The sequence below is a fragment of the Sciurus vulgaris genome, assembly GCF_902686455.1.
Source record: "Sciurus vulgaris genome assembly, chromosome: 18".
Lineage (NCBI taxonomy): Eukaryota > Metazoa > Chordata > Mammalia > Rodentia > Sciuridae > Sciurus > Sciurus vulgaris.
This window is the reverse complement of record NC_136479.1, coordinates 17,260,501-17,279,725: the sequence shown is the minus strand read 5'-3', so window position 1 is coordinate 17,279,725 and position 19,225 is coordinate 17,260,501. Positions and strand designations below refer to the sequence as shown.

General features: G+C 47.5%; 1 protein-coding gene across 1 annotated transcript in view; it reads left to right on the top strand.

Annotated features, from left to right (window-relative positions):
• The window catches only part of COG7 (component of oligomeric golgi complex 7), a 62,011-nt gene that overhangs the window by 29,931 nt on the left and 12,855 nt on the right, over window positions 1-19,225 (top strand). The window contains exons 8-13 of the mRNA XM_079121751.1: window positions 127-254; window positions 1,481-1,635; window positions 6,459-6,575; window positions 9,065-9,130; window positions 12,583-12,769; window positions 14,300-14,440. Coding sequence (XP_078977877.1) covers window positions 127-254; window positions 1,481-1,635; window positions 6,459-6,575; window positions 9,065-9,130; window positions 12,583-12,769; window positions 14,300-14,440 — 794 coding nt within the window. The remainder of the gene's footprint in view (window positions 1-126; window positions 255-1,480; window positions 1,636-6,458; window positions 6,576-9,064; window positions 9,131-12,582; window positions 12,770-14,299; window positions 14,441-19,225) is intronic.

Genomic DNA, 19,225 nt, shown 5'->3' with positions numbered 1-19,225 from the left:
TGTACTCACCTCTGAAGATAAAACAGGAAGAGTTCCAGTCGTGTATCTCTCTTCTGTTGCTTTCTAGCAATTAATTTCAGATTCTTTGCTCATTATTCTTTTTCATTTCCGATTCCCTAAAATTAGAGGAGCACAACCTGGTGAAAGTCGTGGAGCTGGTGGATGCCGTGTACGGTCCCTATAGACCCTACCAGCTGAAGTACGGGGAGATGGAGGAGAGCAACCTCCTCATCCAGATCAGCGCCGTGCCCTTGGTAATGTCACAGGGCCACCACTGGCCATTTGGGAAGCATTCTGTGTGCCAAGCTTTCAGCCAAGTGTGTCAGAGGGTTGGGGGTGAGATCCAGCATACAAAAAGGGAGCTGAGCGGTGGGGTGGCTTTAAATCCTCATGGGTTCTCACAATAGAGATGTAAAATGAGGCCACGAATACGCTACCAATGTTCGGTCTCAAATCCCCAGGAAAGATCTAGCAAAATGAGAGGCCTAAATCCTTTGGGGAATCATGCTCTGATTCAGTAACTTTTTTTTCTTTTTAATTTTTTAATTGTAGATGGACTCAATCCTTTATTTTATTTATTTTTATATTATGCTGAGGATCAAACCCAGTGCCTCACACATGCTAGGCAAGTGCTCTACCACTGACCTATGATCCCAGGTCCCTAGTAACTTATTTTTAAGAGGGACTTTTGTTTACAGAAGATGACGTGAATGGCCACAGGAGCTTAGCATCCATGGACAATGCTGTTGGGGGCAGAGTCACTGTGGGCAGGAGGCAGGGGATTGAGGACATGACCTTTCCAAAGGTGATTTTGTTTTCACATCACTTAAGGTTGTCTAGCATGAGATGAGTCCACAGTTAAGAGTTGATCTTGGGCTGGGACTGTGGCTCAGTGGTAGAGCGCTTACCTGTGAGGCACTGGGTTCTATCTTCAGCACCACTTAAAAATAAAATAAAGGTATTGAGTCCACCTACAACTAAAAATAATAATAATAAAAAAGAATTGATCTTACAGAAGTAAAAATTCGCTGCCTCTTGCCCTTTTCCTCTTTTCTCAGGGTATACCTAGAAAGTCTGTTCTGCTTCAGTTACTTTCCTGCCCCTGAGGGAAACATTTTCCTTCTGCTACATTTTTTTAGAGTGACTGATATGGAGAATTAGAATCCTAGCTCGAGACCCAGAGGGAGAAGTACCACCTTAATAATCACAGGAAAAGGGGAAAGAGATGAAAAATGTAAGGATAGCCTAGACACTTAGTCATACTTTTCAGCCATGTGTTAATTTCCGTGGTGTCACTGATCACATTGGCTGTCCTTTCCCGTGGGGCTTAGGCTCTAGAAGAGCTGGTTGGGGGACAGTATTTCCAATATCCCAAGTGATTTTTCCAGAGAGGAGTGGGCTGGGTGGCTGCCTGTGTTAATGTTGTGTACCCAGGTGTTGTCCAGTCTGATGTGACTTCCGCTTGTCTGTCTCTGACCAGGAGCATGGGGAAGTGATTGACTGTGTGCAGGAGCTGAGCCACTCTGTGAACAAGCTCTTTGGTCTGGCATCTGCCGCTGTTGACAGATGTGCCAGATTCACTAACGGCTTGGGGACCTGCGGCCTGCTGTCAGCCCTGAAATCCCTCTTTGCCAAGTAAGGTTTGGGAAACTAGAACAGGGTGGGCCTTGTTGGAAGGCGCTGTCTGTCCCAATTGAAAATATGTGTATTGTGAACCTGTTGTGAACCCTGGAGAAACACTGTCCCAGAGCCTGGGGGGATGTTCTTAAGGATGTTCATTGCAGCCTCATGTCTAAAGGTGGGACATTCAAAGCAGCCTAAATGACCATCCATTAGGCAGTGGCTAGATAAGATGTGGTATATTCACGAGGTAGCCCTGTGTGGCAAAGTGTGAATTAGATCTGCACATGTCAACATGGATGGATCTCAAAAACATTATTGAGTGAAAAAAAGCAAGTTGCAGAATCATGTAGAAAGTTAATATATTATGCAAAAAGAACATGTAAAATACTGGGTATGTGTTCTATATCAAGACTGCTGTTTTTCTGAAAAGAGGCAGATAGTACATCTTTTAGTCTTTTGGGGTCTTATAATCTGTGCTATAATAGAGACCTTTGTAGTATAGTCTTAAACAATGCAGAAATGAATAGATGTGATTTTGTTCCAATAAAACTTTACTTAAAAAAAAAAAAAAAAAAACCAGGAGTGCTGTCCCTGTCATAGGTCTTCTTTTTTTATACTTTAAAATGTATTTTATATTCCTATAGAATAGTAGTGGGCAAACTACAACTCGTGAATCAAATCTGGCCTGCCATCTGTTTTTTTTAAATAAAGTTTTATTGGAACACAGCCATTCCCATTCACCTGCCTGGAGCATATGACTCCTTCCCACCATGAAGGCAGAGCTGAGTAGCTGGGACAGAGACTTTGTGACTCAAAAATCTAAAAGTATTTGCTGTCAGGGGGCTGGGGTGTAGCCCAGTGGTAGAGGCGTGCCTAGCATGTGCAAGGCCGAGTGTTCAATCCCCAGCACAGAGAAAACAACAAATTTACCATCTGGATCTTAACAGAAAAAGTCTGCTGAACTTCTATCCCATGTTTTACCCCAAGACACTCCAAACAGTGATTATCTTTGGAGAAATGGAGGACTGGGATGGTAGTCATAGGGGATTTAGCTTTACTGGTTATTTTTTTTTTTAAATCAATGAGCATAAATTCATATATTCTGCTATAATTAAAAATATAAAATAAGCAATATAAACATCATGCTAAGTAAAAGAAGCCAATCACATCAGTTCGCATTATAGCATTCCATCTATATGAATTACCCAGAGTAGGCTAGTCTGTAACGGGCCTGGGGCCAGGGGAACTGAGAGAAGGTGGCAGGCGGTTCCTGAAGGGTTGGGTTTCTTCTGGGATGAGGAAAACAGCTTAAAGTTGTGGCAGTGGTTTTACACCCCTGGGAATACACTAAAAACTGTTGGATTGTGTGTGAATTACATCACAGTAAAGCTGTTACTGAGGGGTCTGTGGGTGTGGCCCAGGGGTAGAACGTCTGCTTAGCATGTGCAGAGCCCTGGGTCGCAGTTCCCAGTGTGCACGCCTGCGTGCATGCGCACGCACACACGAACTGTTTCCCAAAGGGAAGTTAAATGACCTTTTGTCAGAAAGAAGAAGAAGAAGAAAGCTGTGTGAGCTGGTCCCTGACCTGTGTGATTGAGGTGCAGGGGTCCTCAGGAGGTTCCGTGCTCCAGTCTTAGTTTATGGACAGGACGTTCTCAGGCGACCCCCCTTGGTAGTTTGTTCCAGAATGAAGTTGCCCTGAGTCTCAGAACTCCCTGTATGGCACCGAAGCAGTTTTGCTGTGGGAAGTTTAGAAAGCTCTTGTCATTCCAGAAATGCCGAGCTTGCCCCTGTGAGCTCTAAGGGCTCTTGAGCCAGAGCGCTCGGTCACCGCCAGGGCTGTCAGCACCTCTGCCAGGCAGCGCAGTGTCGGCATCGAGGACTGGAGCTGTGCCCGGATGGACCAGATGTGTTCCAGAAAGAGAAGCAGCAGCAGCAGCAGCAGCAAATTTAATCAAGTTTTAGCTTTCTCTGCCACCATCAGGGTTTTGTGAAAGTTTTTTTTTTTTTTTTGTGGTGCTGGGGATTGAACCCAAGGCCTTGTGCATGCGAGGCAAACACTCTACCAACTGAGCTATATCCCCAGCCCAGATTTTCTTGATCTAAGAATTTTATTATGAAATAGTAAAAAAAAAAAAATTAGAAATAATTCCCCCTGCAATGTAAAAAGACATAAAAATGTGAAAGTCTTCTTGTCTTCCTACCCACTTTTTAGTCTTTTTCATTAGTAACCAGTTTTGACATTTTGCTTTTAGTTTTCTGATTCTTCCCTGCAAACTTTAAGGAAAAAAAGTTTTTTAATAAACTTTAACTGTTAATCTCCACAAGAAAGGTGAGTCTTGAGATTTTTCAAGGCTGTTTTTCTAATTCCTGTTCCTCTGAGCTTTTGCTAGTAGAATTTTACTTTTAGTTCTTCTGTTCATTATTTTGTTTACTTTGTTTTTAAAAATAGTACTTGTCCATATTAAAAATTCAAACTGTATACAAGGATGTATGGTGAAATCAGGTCACCTCCTCTAGGAAGGAAGATCTGGGCGTTACTAAAATAGCCGATGTTTATACCATTAGGAAAATCAGGTTGAAGCTGACTTGAGCAGGGTTCGGATGGGACGTTGCTCAGTGGTGAGGAGGGCTTGGGTAGGGCGTTTGGAAGGCAGGCGAAGGAGGGTGGAGCGTATTGGTCTGGCTTGCACCAGGGGAACTGCAGAATACAGCAGACCCTGTGGCTGCTGGACGGGGGGCTCCGCAGCTGTGCTGGGTGGGAGGCCCTGGAGTTGGACCACCTTCAGGTCCTGGCACTTACAGGTTGGGCTCCTGGGCATGTCATCGCTCTTGTCTGAGTCTTAATGTCTTCCTTCTGAGTAAATTGATGGTAATAATATCTTCTTTTCATCGTGGTTTTGAATATTAAGCAAAGCATGTGATTAAAATCCCTAACACAGCGACACTCACGTGTAGACACTTGGAAATGTGTACAGTGAGAGAGAATTGGAGAATTTGAAGACAAAAAAATGTGACAGAGGCTACCCTCTCCTCAGAGACTTCATGATCGACCCATTCGAGTTCTGGGCGGAAGGATAATGAGATGTCCTGCTTGCTCCCCATCCCAGGGGACGCTGTCATGGGAGCTTCTGCCGAGCATGGGGCCTGTGGATGGCGTTTTCTTCTTATGCCTGCTTGTCATGGTGCAGGGTGGTGGCACAGTTGTCTTACCTCCCACAGCTGAAGTTGGATGTTTTGGACCTTGCCCTGCCGATTTGCCCTTGAGGCCTCTGCCCTGCTAATTCCCCCAGGAGGAAGGTGCCATCCCTGGAATGAGGGCGTGTGGCTTTCTGCTTTGAAGCCTGAAGGCCCCTGTGGAGGGAGCAGCGTGTCATTTGCAGCAGGGGGCGTGGTCTGAGGCAGTTTCTTCCACGTAGTTCTTTTTTTTTTTTTTTTTTTTTTTTGCGGTGCTGGGGATCGAACCCAGGGCCTTGTGCTTACAAGGCAGGCACTCTACCGACTGAGCATATCCCCAGCCCCTTCCACATAGTTCTTTTTAATTTATTTTTAAAAATTTTTTAGTTGTAGATGGACACATGCCTTTATTTATTTATTTTTATGCGGTGCTGAGGATGGAACCCAGTGCCTCCCCCATGCTAGGTACGCGTTCTACACTGAGCCCCAGCCCCAGCCCTGACTTGCAGCCCTTCTCTGAAGGGTTTTCTCTGTACTGCACAAACTTATTTTTCAGGCCCTGGGTCATCATGTTCTACTCTCCTCACTTGGAGCTTTTGCTTTAGAGGGGAGAGAGGTAAGGCTTCTTGAGATGCATCCAAAGTGACAAGTTTTGGTTTCCAGAGGACACGACCCCCACTTCATCCTTGTCCCACACCCTCCCAAGGACATGCGCTGATTCGCTCATGTTCCAAGAAGTTCACGTCCTTAGAAACACCACCATCCCACAACAGTCATTTTACGCTCTCCAGAGGAGGTGTATCACCTCACACTTCACCTTATCAGCACAGCTCTGTGAGGTGATACAGAAGACAACATTAAATCCACTTTAAGGATGAGGAAACGGAGGCCCGAAGACACTGAGGCACTTTCCAGCACTGCAGGGAAAGTCTGTCCTTCCTTCAGGAACCATTTTCGGTGTTTCCTTGATGCCCAGCCCAGGGCTGGTTCCTCCGGATCCAGCGGCACAGTCCCTGTCTCACAGACCGTATAGCCCACCACAGCAGCACACGTTAAGCAAACATACAGGAAGTAAGTTGTTTCATTGTAGCGTGGAAGGTCCCATGAAAGAAAGATGTATGTGCAGCGAGAGCCGACTGCGGCCTGTGAGGGAGGGTCTTCTGCCTTTGAACCCACCTTTACCATCTGTGCTGATGAAGTGGGGCCCTTGCCTGCTGTGGAGTTTAGTCTCCACAGCCACGGCCGCTGGATCTAAATTCAGGGGATACCCGGACGTCAGCAGCTGCCTTGCAGTGTCCTAGGTCACATTCGGTTATTACAGGAGACCCGTGTGTTTCAGAGTAGTTCTTCAAATTTGCTTCCCAAGAAATGCATCTGTTAGGACGAAGGGTAATTCACCAGCATGGTCTCCTACCTGGTTGGTCGTTGGAGTCAACTTAGTGACCGTCACCTTCCTTTTCATCCTGAGCATCTCTTAAAGCTGCTCTGCCGGGTGGTTAGGACTTTTTGTGGTCAGAGGCTGATGAGTGATCCCCTCCCATGGCCGGAGCCTCTACAGACGTCCTCCAGGTAGTCAGCAATTTGTCCAAAGCTGTAGCGTTGCAGGCGTGCTTGGAGTTGGAACTTACTCACCCCTGTCGTTTGCCCCTGCCCTCTAGGTACGTGTCTGATTTCACCAATGCCCTCCAGTCCATACGAAAGAAATGCAGACTGGACGATATTCCTCCCAACTCCCTTTTTCAAGAAGATTGGACAGCTTTTCAGAACTCCATTAGGTAACGCGGGGATCGCCGTCTAAGCCTGGGTCTGACGTAGTAAGCATGATTGTCCATGAAGTGGTGTATGAAGACAATGAATGTGTTATAAGGGCTCATTTTTCTCTTTCACTGCCTTTTTTTTTTTTTTTTTTTTTTTTTTTTTTTTTCAAGCTACTGGAATTGAACTCAGGAGTGTTCTACATCCCAACCCTTTTATTTTGAGATGGAGTCTTGCTAAGTCACCCAGGTGACCTCCTGCTTTGGCCTCCTGAGTAGTTGGGATCACAGACAGGGCCACCACACCCAGCTTTTCAACTGCCTTTTTAAAAAAGCTAGTACTCTAGGTTCTGCAAACAAATCAAGAAATAAAAACCAAACCAACCCAACCAAAAACAGTAACAAAACACCAGAAAGACTCCGCTGCTCATAAGATAAAGTTCCTTAGGAAAGCTTCATCTTCTCTTTTTCTGAGGGGGTATTGGCGGTTGAACCCAGGGACCCTCTACCACTGAGCCATCTCCCCAGCTGTTTTTATTTTTTATTTTGAGAAGGGTCTCACTAAGTTGTCCAGGCTGGCCTGGAACTTAAATCCTCCTGCCTCAGCCTCCTGAGTCACTGGAATTACAGGTGTTTGCTACTGTGCCCAGCTCTGTCTTGTTTAATGACTTAAATTTTTTATGTTTGGTGTGAGTTTTTTTCCTGTAGCCAATAGCTTTTTGAGACCCGAAATGATTTGTTGCTTCTATTTTAGAGGATAAACAGTGATCCTGCCCCTGGATCTAAGAACCATAGCTTTCACTGGTACAACAACACTATCTGTCCTGGAAAGGGTCACACAAAAGTTCTGTGAAAGGCATCAAGGTGACCTTCTCAAACCATTGTCAGTGGCCAGATCCTGGGTAGCCCGTGTGACCTGTGGGCCACTGAGTAGGTGCCCTGTTGCTCCAAGCCCTTAGGACTGGTGGGCGTACAGTCAGCTGTGACCTGTGAAGGTTTGGCCCTGGACACGTCTAGCCGGATAGTACAGACTGCTGGTCCACGGCTCATTCACCCTGCAGACATGTTTTTTTGATCATACCATTTAAATTGGATTAGTCGCCAACATTTGCAAACCAGATTTGACATCACCCAGATTTCTAATGTTGTCTTCAAAATTGGAAGGAAGCTTTGGTGTTACCATGCCTGCATTGTCTCAGTGTGCACTGGAGGCAGAAGCCGAGGTCACTGTTAGACTGGCGTGTGTTCTCCCTAGTGCTAAGCTTCTCTGCTCCCAAGTGGCCCAACAACTTACTGTTAGGCTCAGATAAAAAGACATCTAGAAGTTCTTTAAAGCCGTTCCTCATGGCTGTATGTTCTAAAGGGACAAGCTACTCTTCACTTGGCCCGGTTCACCCCCTTACATTTCTTGCCTGATCCCCAGCCCAAGTACTGGTGACACATGTAGTTTGCAATGCAGTGACCCCTGCCAGAGCACAGCCAGACCCACTGAAGGCTGTCAGGAGAGATCCAGGACCACCCAGGACCATTTTGGATCATCACCTCATGGACTCTGTTTTGGACTTTTATTTTATATTTTTAAATATTTCTTATTTGTCAGTGGACCTTTATTTTACTTATACGTGGTGCCGAGAATCAAACCCAGTGTTGCACATGCCAGGCAAGCGCTCTCCCACTGAGCTACAACCCCAGCCGACTTTTAATTTTTAATGAAATGTAATGTTCTAGATGCTAACTGTGTCCCCTATCATCTGTGGTGGCTTGGCCTACTGGGAAATATTCTGCTCAAGTTTGTTCTGTTGCACCTGAGGCGAGTGGAATATTTTACTTTCTCATAAATCTTTCTTATGATGGAATGCCTTGATACCCTGGTGATGATAGGTGCTTTTAGAGAAAGTTAAAAGTTAACTAGACTCAAGATATTTTTAATCCTTGGATTTGTCCTGACATTATGAGTTTGCTGTTGAAGGACTTTAGCTGAAGTTTGAGGCCTGGCATAAAATTACTTAAAAATTAAAGGATTATGAAATACAGACAGGATGGTCACTCAGGTCACTTATCTCTGAGAAACAAATGGATTAATCTTCATCTGCTTTTCATGTGATCAGAGGGAGAGAGAGACTTCTAATATCAAAACAGTTTTCTATGTCTTATAAATAGGCATCTAACAAATTTTAAATAATACATTTGGATTTTTAAATCATACGGAATATTCCCAACCCTTTTTCTCAAAGACAAAACCCAATATTTTTGGAATGTAAAAGCACTTGGATAGAATTGTGATTCATAACTGAGATGCTAGTGAGATGGAAGGTATTGGAAGGGACCAGCCTGTACCCTTTACATTAATTACTAATTAACGAAATGGCTCAGGTCGGCCAGCGAATGCCTAGCAACTTCACCTGAGCACAGCTCCACCAAAAGGAGTGAATAGTTAGGATCTTTAGGAATGCTGTCTGGTAAATGGTGGCATTCTAGGTGCTTGAACTTGAAGTGCTTTTTGTCCTTAGGATCATAGCCACCTGTGGAGAGCTCCTGCGGCAGTGTGGGGACTTTGAGCAGCAGCTCGCCAACAGGTAGGAGTGGGTGTCACTGTCGGGCAGGCCCTGGGGATCTTGGTGGGGAGGAGCTCGATCTAGTAGACACTGCAGCAAGGCAGCCTATGGTCAAATCTGAAAGCTCGTGAACTGCCTGTCCCTAGACATGAGGTGTCATTATTGTCATCATTAAACATTTATTGAGCACCTATAAAGGGCAAGGCTGTTCTACTGGCAAAAGTCACGTGAATTTGGTCAGCTGTGGAGGTCTCAGCCTAAAGGAGGAAACAGTACATGTTGTTTCCAAATTATGTCTGGGCTGGGCGCTCACTGATTGTTTGTCAAGTCAGTTATTGGGCTCAGAATAAATTTCCCCATAGCCAGTGTTACAGCAGTGAGTAAGGACCCTGGACCATCCCATAAAGCAGGGCACCCAGACAGCCTTCCAGGGCCTGCAGTAAAGTCTGGTGCTGCCCATGTGTTTAAGGAGAATTGTGGGGCCTCCTCTAGGAAGAGCCCCGTCTGTCCACACTCCTCGGTGCCGCTAGGGCTTTCACATAACCCAGGATGGCCCCACTGGGCCGTTCTTCCCTCCAAAGGGCACCAACTTCCCACATTTCCTTCTTTCTTTGGACTCAATCCCTCATTGCCTTGCACGGCTGTTTTCTCTCACCCCTTGGAGTGGAGGGGAGGATGGCTGTTTCCTACCTGAGGGACTACCAGCAGCCCTTGACCCTCCTCTTAGAGGATGCTTCACAGTCCCAAAGTCATCCCTGGGTGATGGGACGTTCTGGTGCCAAGTGAAATGTAAGCTGAGGCTCTGTGGGAGCCAGATGGGAGGTGGGCATGGCTGCTGCAAAAGGTCAGAGTGGCCTTGGGACTTCCACTGTGTTGGCCGTGTCTTGTCACAGTCCTTGGCCTTCCTTCATTTCTGAGCCCATGGACAGCCCGTGGTGGACAGCCTTGTGTTCCGCGCAGGAGAGGGGAGCAGCTATCACTGTTGATAAGCCCCAGCACAGAAATGAGGTGACTTCCTGAAGTGACTAAAACCAAAGCAGCACAGGCGTGTAATGGAATGTGTGTAAGTGACGTAAATGAAGTCACTGGCGCCCCCAGCGCACATGCGCACTCAGGGGAGCCTGTGATGGAAGGGCTGCGTAGGTCTGGGTTGATCAGCGGACTCTAGGAGGAGGTGAAAATTTACACTTCCATAGTTAAAATAAATGCATGTAGCACATTATTTTCTTAATTATAATTTGTCATTGCAAAACTCCAAATAGTACTCAAGTGCATGAAATAAAAACTGAAAATCTACTCACCTAAAAATCCTACTCTCCAGAAAACACTATTAATAATCCACCCACTTTTTTTTTTTTTTTTTGCTATTTGAACCCAGAGCCTTATGCATACTAGGCAAGCAGTCTAACCACTGAGCTATATCCCCAGCCCTCCTCTCCCCTCCCCCCCAAATTTTAAGACAGTGTCTTACTAAGTTGCCCAGGTTGGTCTTGAACTTGTGATCCTCCTGCCTTAGCCGAGGTTATGCCTGTCTCCCCTTCCCACTTTGTAACACTTACTGAGCTCTGTCACCCATTAAGAGCTTTACATGAATTAACCAATTAATCCTCCCAGAGGCTGCAGAGTGGGTACTACTCTTATCTTCATTTTTATAGCTAAAGGAACATTGAGGCATAGAATTTGGTATAGATAATAACCTTCTAGGTAAAAAAAAATTGTTTGCAGAAATAGCTGTGTCTGAGAGGCACTGATTTGAACCCTGATGTCACCTGAGTCATCAGAGCCTGCGAGTGTCCCAAGTGTCTGTCCTTACGCTGGCATTTCTTTGAGTGTGTTTATCAGCCATCTTTTTCTCATCAGGACATACAGATCTTTCTTAATCTTTTACTGTCTAAAGGGTAAGGAAGGCTCTGGTTAGGAGGCGAAGGGAAGGCGATGGGTGAGGGAGGAGCCTCTCTAACTGCGTTTTGCAGCCCAGAGAGAAGTGGGAGCCTGGGCTCCACTTTGGCTAAAGAGGAGAGCAGCCTGGGTGTATCCACGCAGCCTCTGAAGGGGGTGATGTCATCCTAGTAGCTCCGAGCCTGGAAAGGGACAGTCGCCAGCTGTGTCCCTGTCTGGGAGGCTGCACAGCATGTGTGGCATGTAAAGCTTATCTTATCTCCCCATCAATCTCCTCTTCAGCACCCACACTCCTACCAGGACCACTCCCCGGGGGCAGAGCAACTGCTCAGAACACTCCTCTCTGGCAGTGAGAGCTGACATTGCCACCAGGCTCTTAGGATCACCTCTTTGCAGAAGGAGTCATTTGTGATTTATGGCCTGAGTGAAGTGGGGCTGGGTTGGGTGTCCCTTGAGAGATTTCCCGAGTCCTGGGCAGCTTGGGTGAGACACAGGGAGAGTGCGGCAGTTTTTCTGTGGGTTCCTGGTGTCCGCCACCCACTTTGGAACACTGGTGCAGAGGGTCCCTGGCTTACGGCTTTGCTCATGGTTTTTGACTTTATGATGGTTTGAAAGGACTGGCCATCCAGTAAAAACCACACTGAGTCTTGAATTTTGATATTTTCTGGGCTGGTGATTTTCAGGCTACTATCTTCTCTTGCGATGCTGGTGGCAACAGTGAGGCTCAGCTCCCCTTCGCCACGCGATCACGAGGGAAGACAGCCGATACTCTCCAATGTGCTGTTGTGGGTGAAGGTGTCCAGTGGGTTGGGGGTCTCAGATGCACTTTGCACTTAGGATATTTTCAACTTATGAAGGGTCGTTGGGCATAACCCCATCATAAGACCAGGGGCATCTGTATTTTCACCAGGAAAATGTCATAATAGGACAGCTCAAATGAATAGTCAGGTTTTGGGAATCCAGTATAAATGTCCCAAGTTCCCAGGGCAGAAGAGTGAGTAACAACTTGTGAAAAGGACATGAATTGAGGAAATAGGTGGAATTGTAGCTTTCCTTCCTCCGTGCACACTTAACCGCATTTCCCCGGCAGGCAGTTAGCATGTGTGGGACAGGTGCATCTGTGGTAAGAAGCATGTGGCAAGTTGTCACTCTTCTCCGGGGACCAACTCACCTGCTGCCCTGCCCAGTGGTCTCTGTGACTGTAGTGCTGGTGGCTCATCCTGGCATCTGGTCGTTCCACACTGTGATGCTCCTATAGCAAGAGTGGTCCACATAGAATGTACACAGTGTCCCAGATGGCAGTACCTGAGAGCTGCCCTTGGGTAGGCTGTGTGTCACTTTAGGAAGGTGGCATGGGTGTTAAGTAGGAAACAGAAACGCCTTGTTTCCACTGTGCACCTGAGGTCCAGTTCACTCCTACATGATGAAGGATGTCTTTCTGCCCTATGAGCTGGACTTTAATTCTGCTGCCTCATTAGGTACCTTACAGTTTAGAAAGGAGCTGTCTGACTGCTCAGAGAAAACAAGCTCCGTGCAGATAGCCTGGGGCATAATGGTCGTCACTTTCATTACAGGATCTTGTCCACAGCGGGGAAGTATCTATCTGACTCCTACAGCCCGCGGAGCCTGGCTGGTTTTCAGGATAGCATCTTGACAGACAAGAAGAGCTCTGCCAAGAACCCGTGGCAGGAGTATAACTACCTGCAGAAAGAGAGCCCTGCCGAGTATACCAGCTTAATGGAAACGCTTTATACCCTCAAGGTACCAGGCCAGACCGGTGGCATTGTTGCAAACGAAAGCTCTTCCCTTGTCACTCTCCCTCTCTGGGTTCCAGGCTCTCTGTGTGTCCGGCCACCGCTTCTCTTTCTCATTCATGTTGGGCTTTTAAGGATCTAATAACCCAGATGAGATTGAAGCCATTGAGATGCTGCCGTGGGCGCTGGATGGCTCTGTATCACTGTGAAGGCCAGGTTGGAGAATGTGGCTCTGGACCGCAGCCAGAGGGGCTTGCTGTGTTTCATTCCAGAGCAGACGTGTCCGCGGGATGGGTGGAGCTGGGAGTCCCTGGCCCCCATACGGCACAGTCCCCTTTCACTGAATGGCAGATGGGACCGTATGTATAGGCAGGCTAAACCCGTAAAAGAGGACCCAAATCAGCAGTTGGAGAAGTCACTGCTTCCCCAGAGGAGGGCCAGAGAGAACCAGGAACCTGCTGTACTGTGAATTCTACCACAAGGAATCTGGAGGACTTGGGGGTAACCTCATGTTCCATACTCACTATTTCTGTGAAATCTTAGTTTACTGGCCATAAAGCTCTCTTTAACTTTGTGCTTTGCGCCTCTTGAGTTCAGAGACGGGAGAACTTCCCAGCAAATGAGATGAGTCACACAGTTTCCTGGAAGTGGCCCCCAGGGTTGTAAGAGGGCAGTGGTCATCAGTTCCAGAACCCTCCCCCACCTCCCTGGTCTGGTTTGACCCTCACTGTTGGCGGAGGGGTTGCTTTTCCCAAACCACCAGATGCAATCTCCAGTTCTCCTGAGTAACCTCGAGCTCCGGGGTGAACTGCACAGTTAGGCTGGGCACATCTGAGGCTCCAGTTCACGCTCCCAGGGTTTCTTTCTCTCTGCACCTTGGCCCACCAACTGGCTGCACTTGAGCTTGACAAACATGCTTCTTAAAGCAATTCTGTAAGCTCATTCATCCATGCTTCTGAGACTAGGTTAAAGCAGCTCTGTTTATCTTTATAGCTAATCTGATTCATGTCTGTTGTAATCAGTTCATTTATAATAGCAAAACTAAGGTTACATTTTCCATCTCTGTATTTTCTCAGGCTTTTGGAATTCCTTGGGACTCACAGGTTGTACGCAACCTGGCTTTCAGCCAAGTGTAATTGACCTGACCTCCCTGGGAATCAGGGCTCTGTCCATCACTCTCGTTTATGTGTGAAGCCTCCGATCATTTTTTTTCTCCTCCTCGATCCCTGAGGGATGGTCACAGGTTATATTTTCAAAACTGCCAATCCACAAGCTCATATTAGCCTAAATGCATCAGAATCACCTTGGGAAAGTGAATTAAGAGTTTAGGTCTTAGGGCTCTAACCCTGGAAGATTGATTCAGTGTTCTGGGTGCTTCTGGGATGTTCCCCAGGGGACCTGGGCACAGCCAAGCTCTGGTACTGGTTTTACATAGAACCCCTTTCACTGTCTTCCTCTCAGTGATTTTCAACATGAGTAGCTGATACCTTGGTTGGATTCGGGGCCTAACAAAGTGCCTTTGATTTTCTTGTCTAAGGAAAAAGGGTCCAGTAATCACAACCTGCTGGCTGCGTCTCGGGCAGCCCTGACTCGGCTCAACCAGCAGGCTCACCAGCTGGCCTTCGATTCCGTTTTCCTGCGCATCAAACAGCAGCTGCTGCTCGTTTCCAAGATGGACGTGAGTTTCCCTGTGACAGCAGTGATTTCCCCCCAGGTCCTGCCTCCTCCTCCAGCACATTTAAGTATAGCCTTACCCCTCCCCACCCACCAGCTTCAGGGGGTCCTACTTTGATTGTCCTAGGCTGCAAAGGGTCTTTTATTTATTTACTTTTTTTTTGGTGATACTGGGGATTGAACCCAGGGGTGCTCTATAACTGAACCATATCCCCCAGCCATTGTGGCATTACAGGAGGTCCCAGGCACCTCTGTGCCTGGCCTTAGCATGAATTTCTTATCTTCATTGTCGGTACTTGGATGCTTTATTTGCAGGATGTTTTCTAGGATTGCTAGCGTGGCTTGATTCATTTTCCCCACTCAGAAAGCACAGCCTCCTTTTTGCGGGGGAAGGGAAATGGTGTGCCACTGCACAGGTCAGGCCAGCTCAGAAGGGCCCGCTGTCTCTGGAGGTTGAATTGTTTTCATGCCACAGGAGTGTCTCTGGAGAATTGGTTCTGGAGCTTGGCCCAGGAGAGCGCCTTATCAGACCTGATCTTGTGCTTTTGAGGTGGCCTCGGAGCATTGTGCTGCATTCCTTCCTTGATCCTGTGCTGTTGGCTGTTTCTGGAGCTGTCTCGCCATGCTGGCCTTGCACCTCTGCTCTTCCCTGGTTGTCTTGACCCCTTTTGGAGTCATCTCCTAGCAGTCACATGCTCCCCTTGCTTGGTCTTCTCCCCCATTTGGCCCAAATCCTATGCTTTTCTTCTGCATTATGGGGTGGGCCAGCCCCTTGCTAAATCCATTTGGATTCCACTCTTTTGAAAGATGGAGTTATGGGCCTTTACTGCCTAGGAGGTCCTTTGAGGAGGCAGCGGGAACTTACATGGCATGATTATACCTTCTCTGCCTTCTGCCGCCTCGAGAAAGCACAGGAGCCAGGAGCCAGGGGGCCCCCTCAGGCCTTGGTCTTGTCTCAGCCCCTCTCTGGGGCTCAGTTTAACTGCATGTTCATAAGGTTCTTTCTGTGCCTGAGGTTCCGTGGTTTGCACTCTTTATAAGGTGCCAATCACGTTTTGTATTTCTAGCATTGAGGGGGAGGGTAAAACTAGAAGAGGGTAAAACTGTAGCAGAAATGGTGGCCGCTTTGCCGTGGCAAGTGTTCAGTGCCTAGGCACTGCCTGTGTGTGGCCTTGTTGCTTCAAAAGATCGAGTCTATCCATTCTTCCGCGGCCTCACCTCCTCATCCTTACTATGGGGTACAGTAGTTCTCACCATGCAGATTGGTGAGGACTAATATGATAGAACTCGGCACAGTCCCAGCCCCAGAGTAGATGCTTATTAATGAGTGGCAGTTTCTTCCTTGCTTTGATTCTTTTTAAAAAAAATGAACACAATATCTTTATTGATTTCTTTATGTGATGCCGAGGATCGAACCCAGTGCTTCACATGTGCTAGGCATGTGCTCTACCACTGAGCTATAACCCCAGCCCCTTGCTATGCTTTTTCTTCTTAACAAATGATTTAAGTCGCTTTTTTGAAAATAAAAATTATACATATATTCATTTTCAGAAACTCAAGGAATTTAAGAAAGTACAAAGAAATCCCTTCAAAACTGCACCGTCTAGAAATGATCTAGCTATCTGGACTTCACACATACTCATGCACATGTAAAATGCTGGCCAGATAGAGTCACAGATAGATCCTTAAGAAGAAATGGAGCTATGCTACGTGTGCTGATTTTTATAGAGCAAAACACATACAATATAAGTTTTATTTGAACTTAATAGGGAAAAAAAGGAAACAAATGAAATTATTCAACTTGGAGTCATTGTTTTTTTTATTACAAAAGATATTAGCTCCTGGATGATTTTCTTAATCTGCATGATTAAGAAAAAAAGATGATGAGAACTCTGAAGAGATCAGAGCCCTTACTTTTTGTTAATTGTGTTTCCATTTTAGACAGATGCCGATGCTGATTCACCTGCTCTGATTAGGGATTAGCTTTCCTTATATCACTCATCTCCCCTCCCCCGCCTCAAGATTTGGTTCCTATTATTATTTTTTATTTTCTCAAAGCTTAAGATAATGACCTTCTGCTCTGAAACTAATTCTCCCAGTTATTTGGTCCCAGTTCTACATTTCACCAGGTTTCTGCTTCCCACCTGTCCTCCCACCTCCACTTCTGCATTCCAGAGCCTTTATTATGATTCTCGCCTCTAGGCTTTACCAGGACACGACACCTCGGGCCACTGGGAAGGGACCCGGCAGCTCTGGAGGTCAGGAGTCCTCTACCAGCCAGCACACAGCACACAAAACAAAGGCAAACACTTGGGCCTGAAGGATTTGAAAATCTAACCCTGGTCCTTAGATGTTTGCTTTAACTTTTGCTGGTAAATTGTGTTGCCCTTTTATATTTTAAGACGATAAACCAACACCGTATCCAGTTTCAGAATAGATCATTGACATTTATCTGCATTACCTGGTGACAGATGGATAGAAAAGCCTGTTTGAAGGACATTTTAAATAAACTTGAACAATTAGAAAATAACCTACCTCATTTCCCTGTCGCTCTCCTCAAGTGCGCCTTTCCTGCCAGACTTCAGTCTCTCCCCGGCTCTTGCCACTGTCTTGCCCCTTTTGCAGACTTCTTTCCCCCTCTTTCCTTTTCTCCTGTGCAGATCCCATTCCACACTGCTCCTCCTGCCGCGATCCCTTGGCTGGCTGGCGGCCCCGCTGGTCTTTGCCCCCACAGTAGTCCTTGCTCCTGTCCTGTCCTGTGGCACCCCTGTTGGTTTAACAGGAGCCATGGTTCCTCCCCCACCCTGATGCCCGCCTGGCACCCTCTCACCCTCTCTGTGCCCCTCTTTGCCAGCGAACCACCAAGTGTCACTGGTCTCTGTCAGCTGTTTCCATGGCCCCGGCCTTAGTCCAGGCTCCCGCTGTACCTGAGCTGCTCTGGAGCCTTTCACCAGCTCTGCACCCCATCCTCTCTAGTCGCTGCCTCAGTCTTCACAGAGATGGCTGTGTGCTGTCTTCCCCATTCAAAGCATCCCCCTGCCTCCACTCCCCAGGGCCAGTCTGATAGTCTGTTTTTAGAGACTTTTTATGAAAAGTCTTTTTTTAAAAAAATCTGTCATCTAAAATACAAGGACTCCAAGAACAATCACAGCACCATAATCGCCCCTGAAAAAAAAGAAAGTAGGTCATTCATATTGTCCACCAGTGTTCATATTTCTGTCTTATAAATGTCACAGTTTAAGTGACCGAGGATCCAGGGTCCTGCACAGGGGGATCGACTGGCATATCTTCTGGGGTCTCTCTTCGACTATAGATCTCCCTCTGTCCCCGCTCTCCTCCCTCCTCCTGCTCTCTGTCAGTACTGAAGGTGGTACCTTTCCTAGCGGTGTTCTCCTTCCGCCTTAGTCTGCCTCAGTGTGCCACATGCGTCCTATGGCCAGCCCTTCTCTGATTGCCCTGAGCTCTTATGGTGTCAAATCTCACCTCTCACCCTGAGAGCGCTCGTGGACACCTGTGTGTGTGTGTGCCCAGGATTGGGGTGGGCGGCATGGGAGTGTCAGGGGGTCTTGCTTCTCCGAGGAGCTTCTGAGGACAAGGGCAAGTCAGGATTTCTTTGTATCAGCTCCATAGAGCTTAGTACGAGGCCCTGCACATCACAGGTGCTCGGTCAGTGTAGATGGCTAGCGTTGCCTCTCAGTGGATTGAGAGTTATCTGGGGAAAACGTAGTATCTTTTGAAATGAAAAGATTCTCAAACAAGAAGACAGTCCAGAAAACTGAAGAAGTGGAGAAGAAAGGAACTCACCAAATAGGAGGAAACCAAAAGGAGCAATGGAGTTGGCTCTAGAGAGCACGGGAGGCCTGTGAGGCTTGGCCCAGGCTGGGAGCCCAGTGGGGGTGGGTGGACGTGGTCATTCCATTCCCGGAATGCTACTTAAAGGATCAAGCAACCGGATCAGGCATCAGGTGGCTGCTGAGAGCAGCTACGTGGTGACCTCAGGAGTCACTCCCACAGGCCAGCCAGGAAAGGACCTGTTTTCCAGGCTGGCTCCAGTGCAGCTCAGGTGGGATCTGGGAGGCCAGAGTCGTGTGTGAAGGGTGCCCAGCCCCAGTCCGCAAGCGAGTTGTGCTGGTGGTTCACCACCGGCAGGGGTGGGGAGTTCACGCAGGGATGCACGTGTTTCTGCTGCAGATGGCCAGAGCGTGTGGTGGTGCTGAGGTCCTCCTCTGCCAGAGGGTCAGGGAGAGGACAGAGGGTAGCTGCGGGGGCTGGGAGGCCCCTCCGCTCCCTTTCCTCTGAGTCCGAGTCAGTGGAGAAACAGATCTAGAAGGTAGATGGAGACACCAACAGCAGCTTTAATTGAGGCAGAGTCGCTTTGGGGAGTGCTGTGGGCTTCTGAGCCTCCTTGCCAAGATGCAGGATGTTCCCATGGTCCCTGAGAAGGCCTGTGGGGGTCCCCTCAGAGTGCTAAGGCCCAAGGTTGGGCTGCCTGCATCCAGCGACTTATTGCCTGGTGACCTCGCCACATGGAGAAACTCAGATCAGAGGATATTTGACACTCATTTCACGTGCTCAGTGAGATAAAATGGAATCTGGGCCACCCAGTAGCTGGGCTGAGAGGTGGGTGGGTGTTCCTGCTTTAAGGGTCTGCAGGAATGCAGAGAGAGAGAAATGATTACTTTAAAGGAGATTTGAAGAAGAGAAATCCCTGGCCTGCTGTGCGGGTTCCAAGGTCAGTTCTGTTGACAGACGATGCCTTTGGAGCAGGCCACTTCTTTGGGTGCCGTCG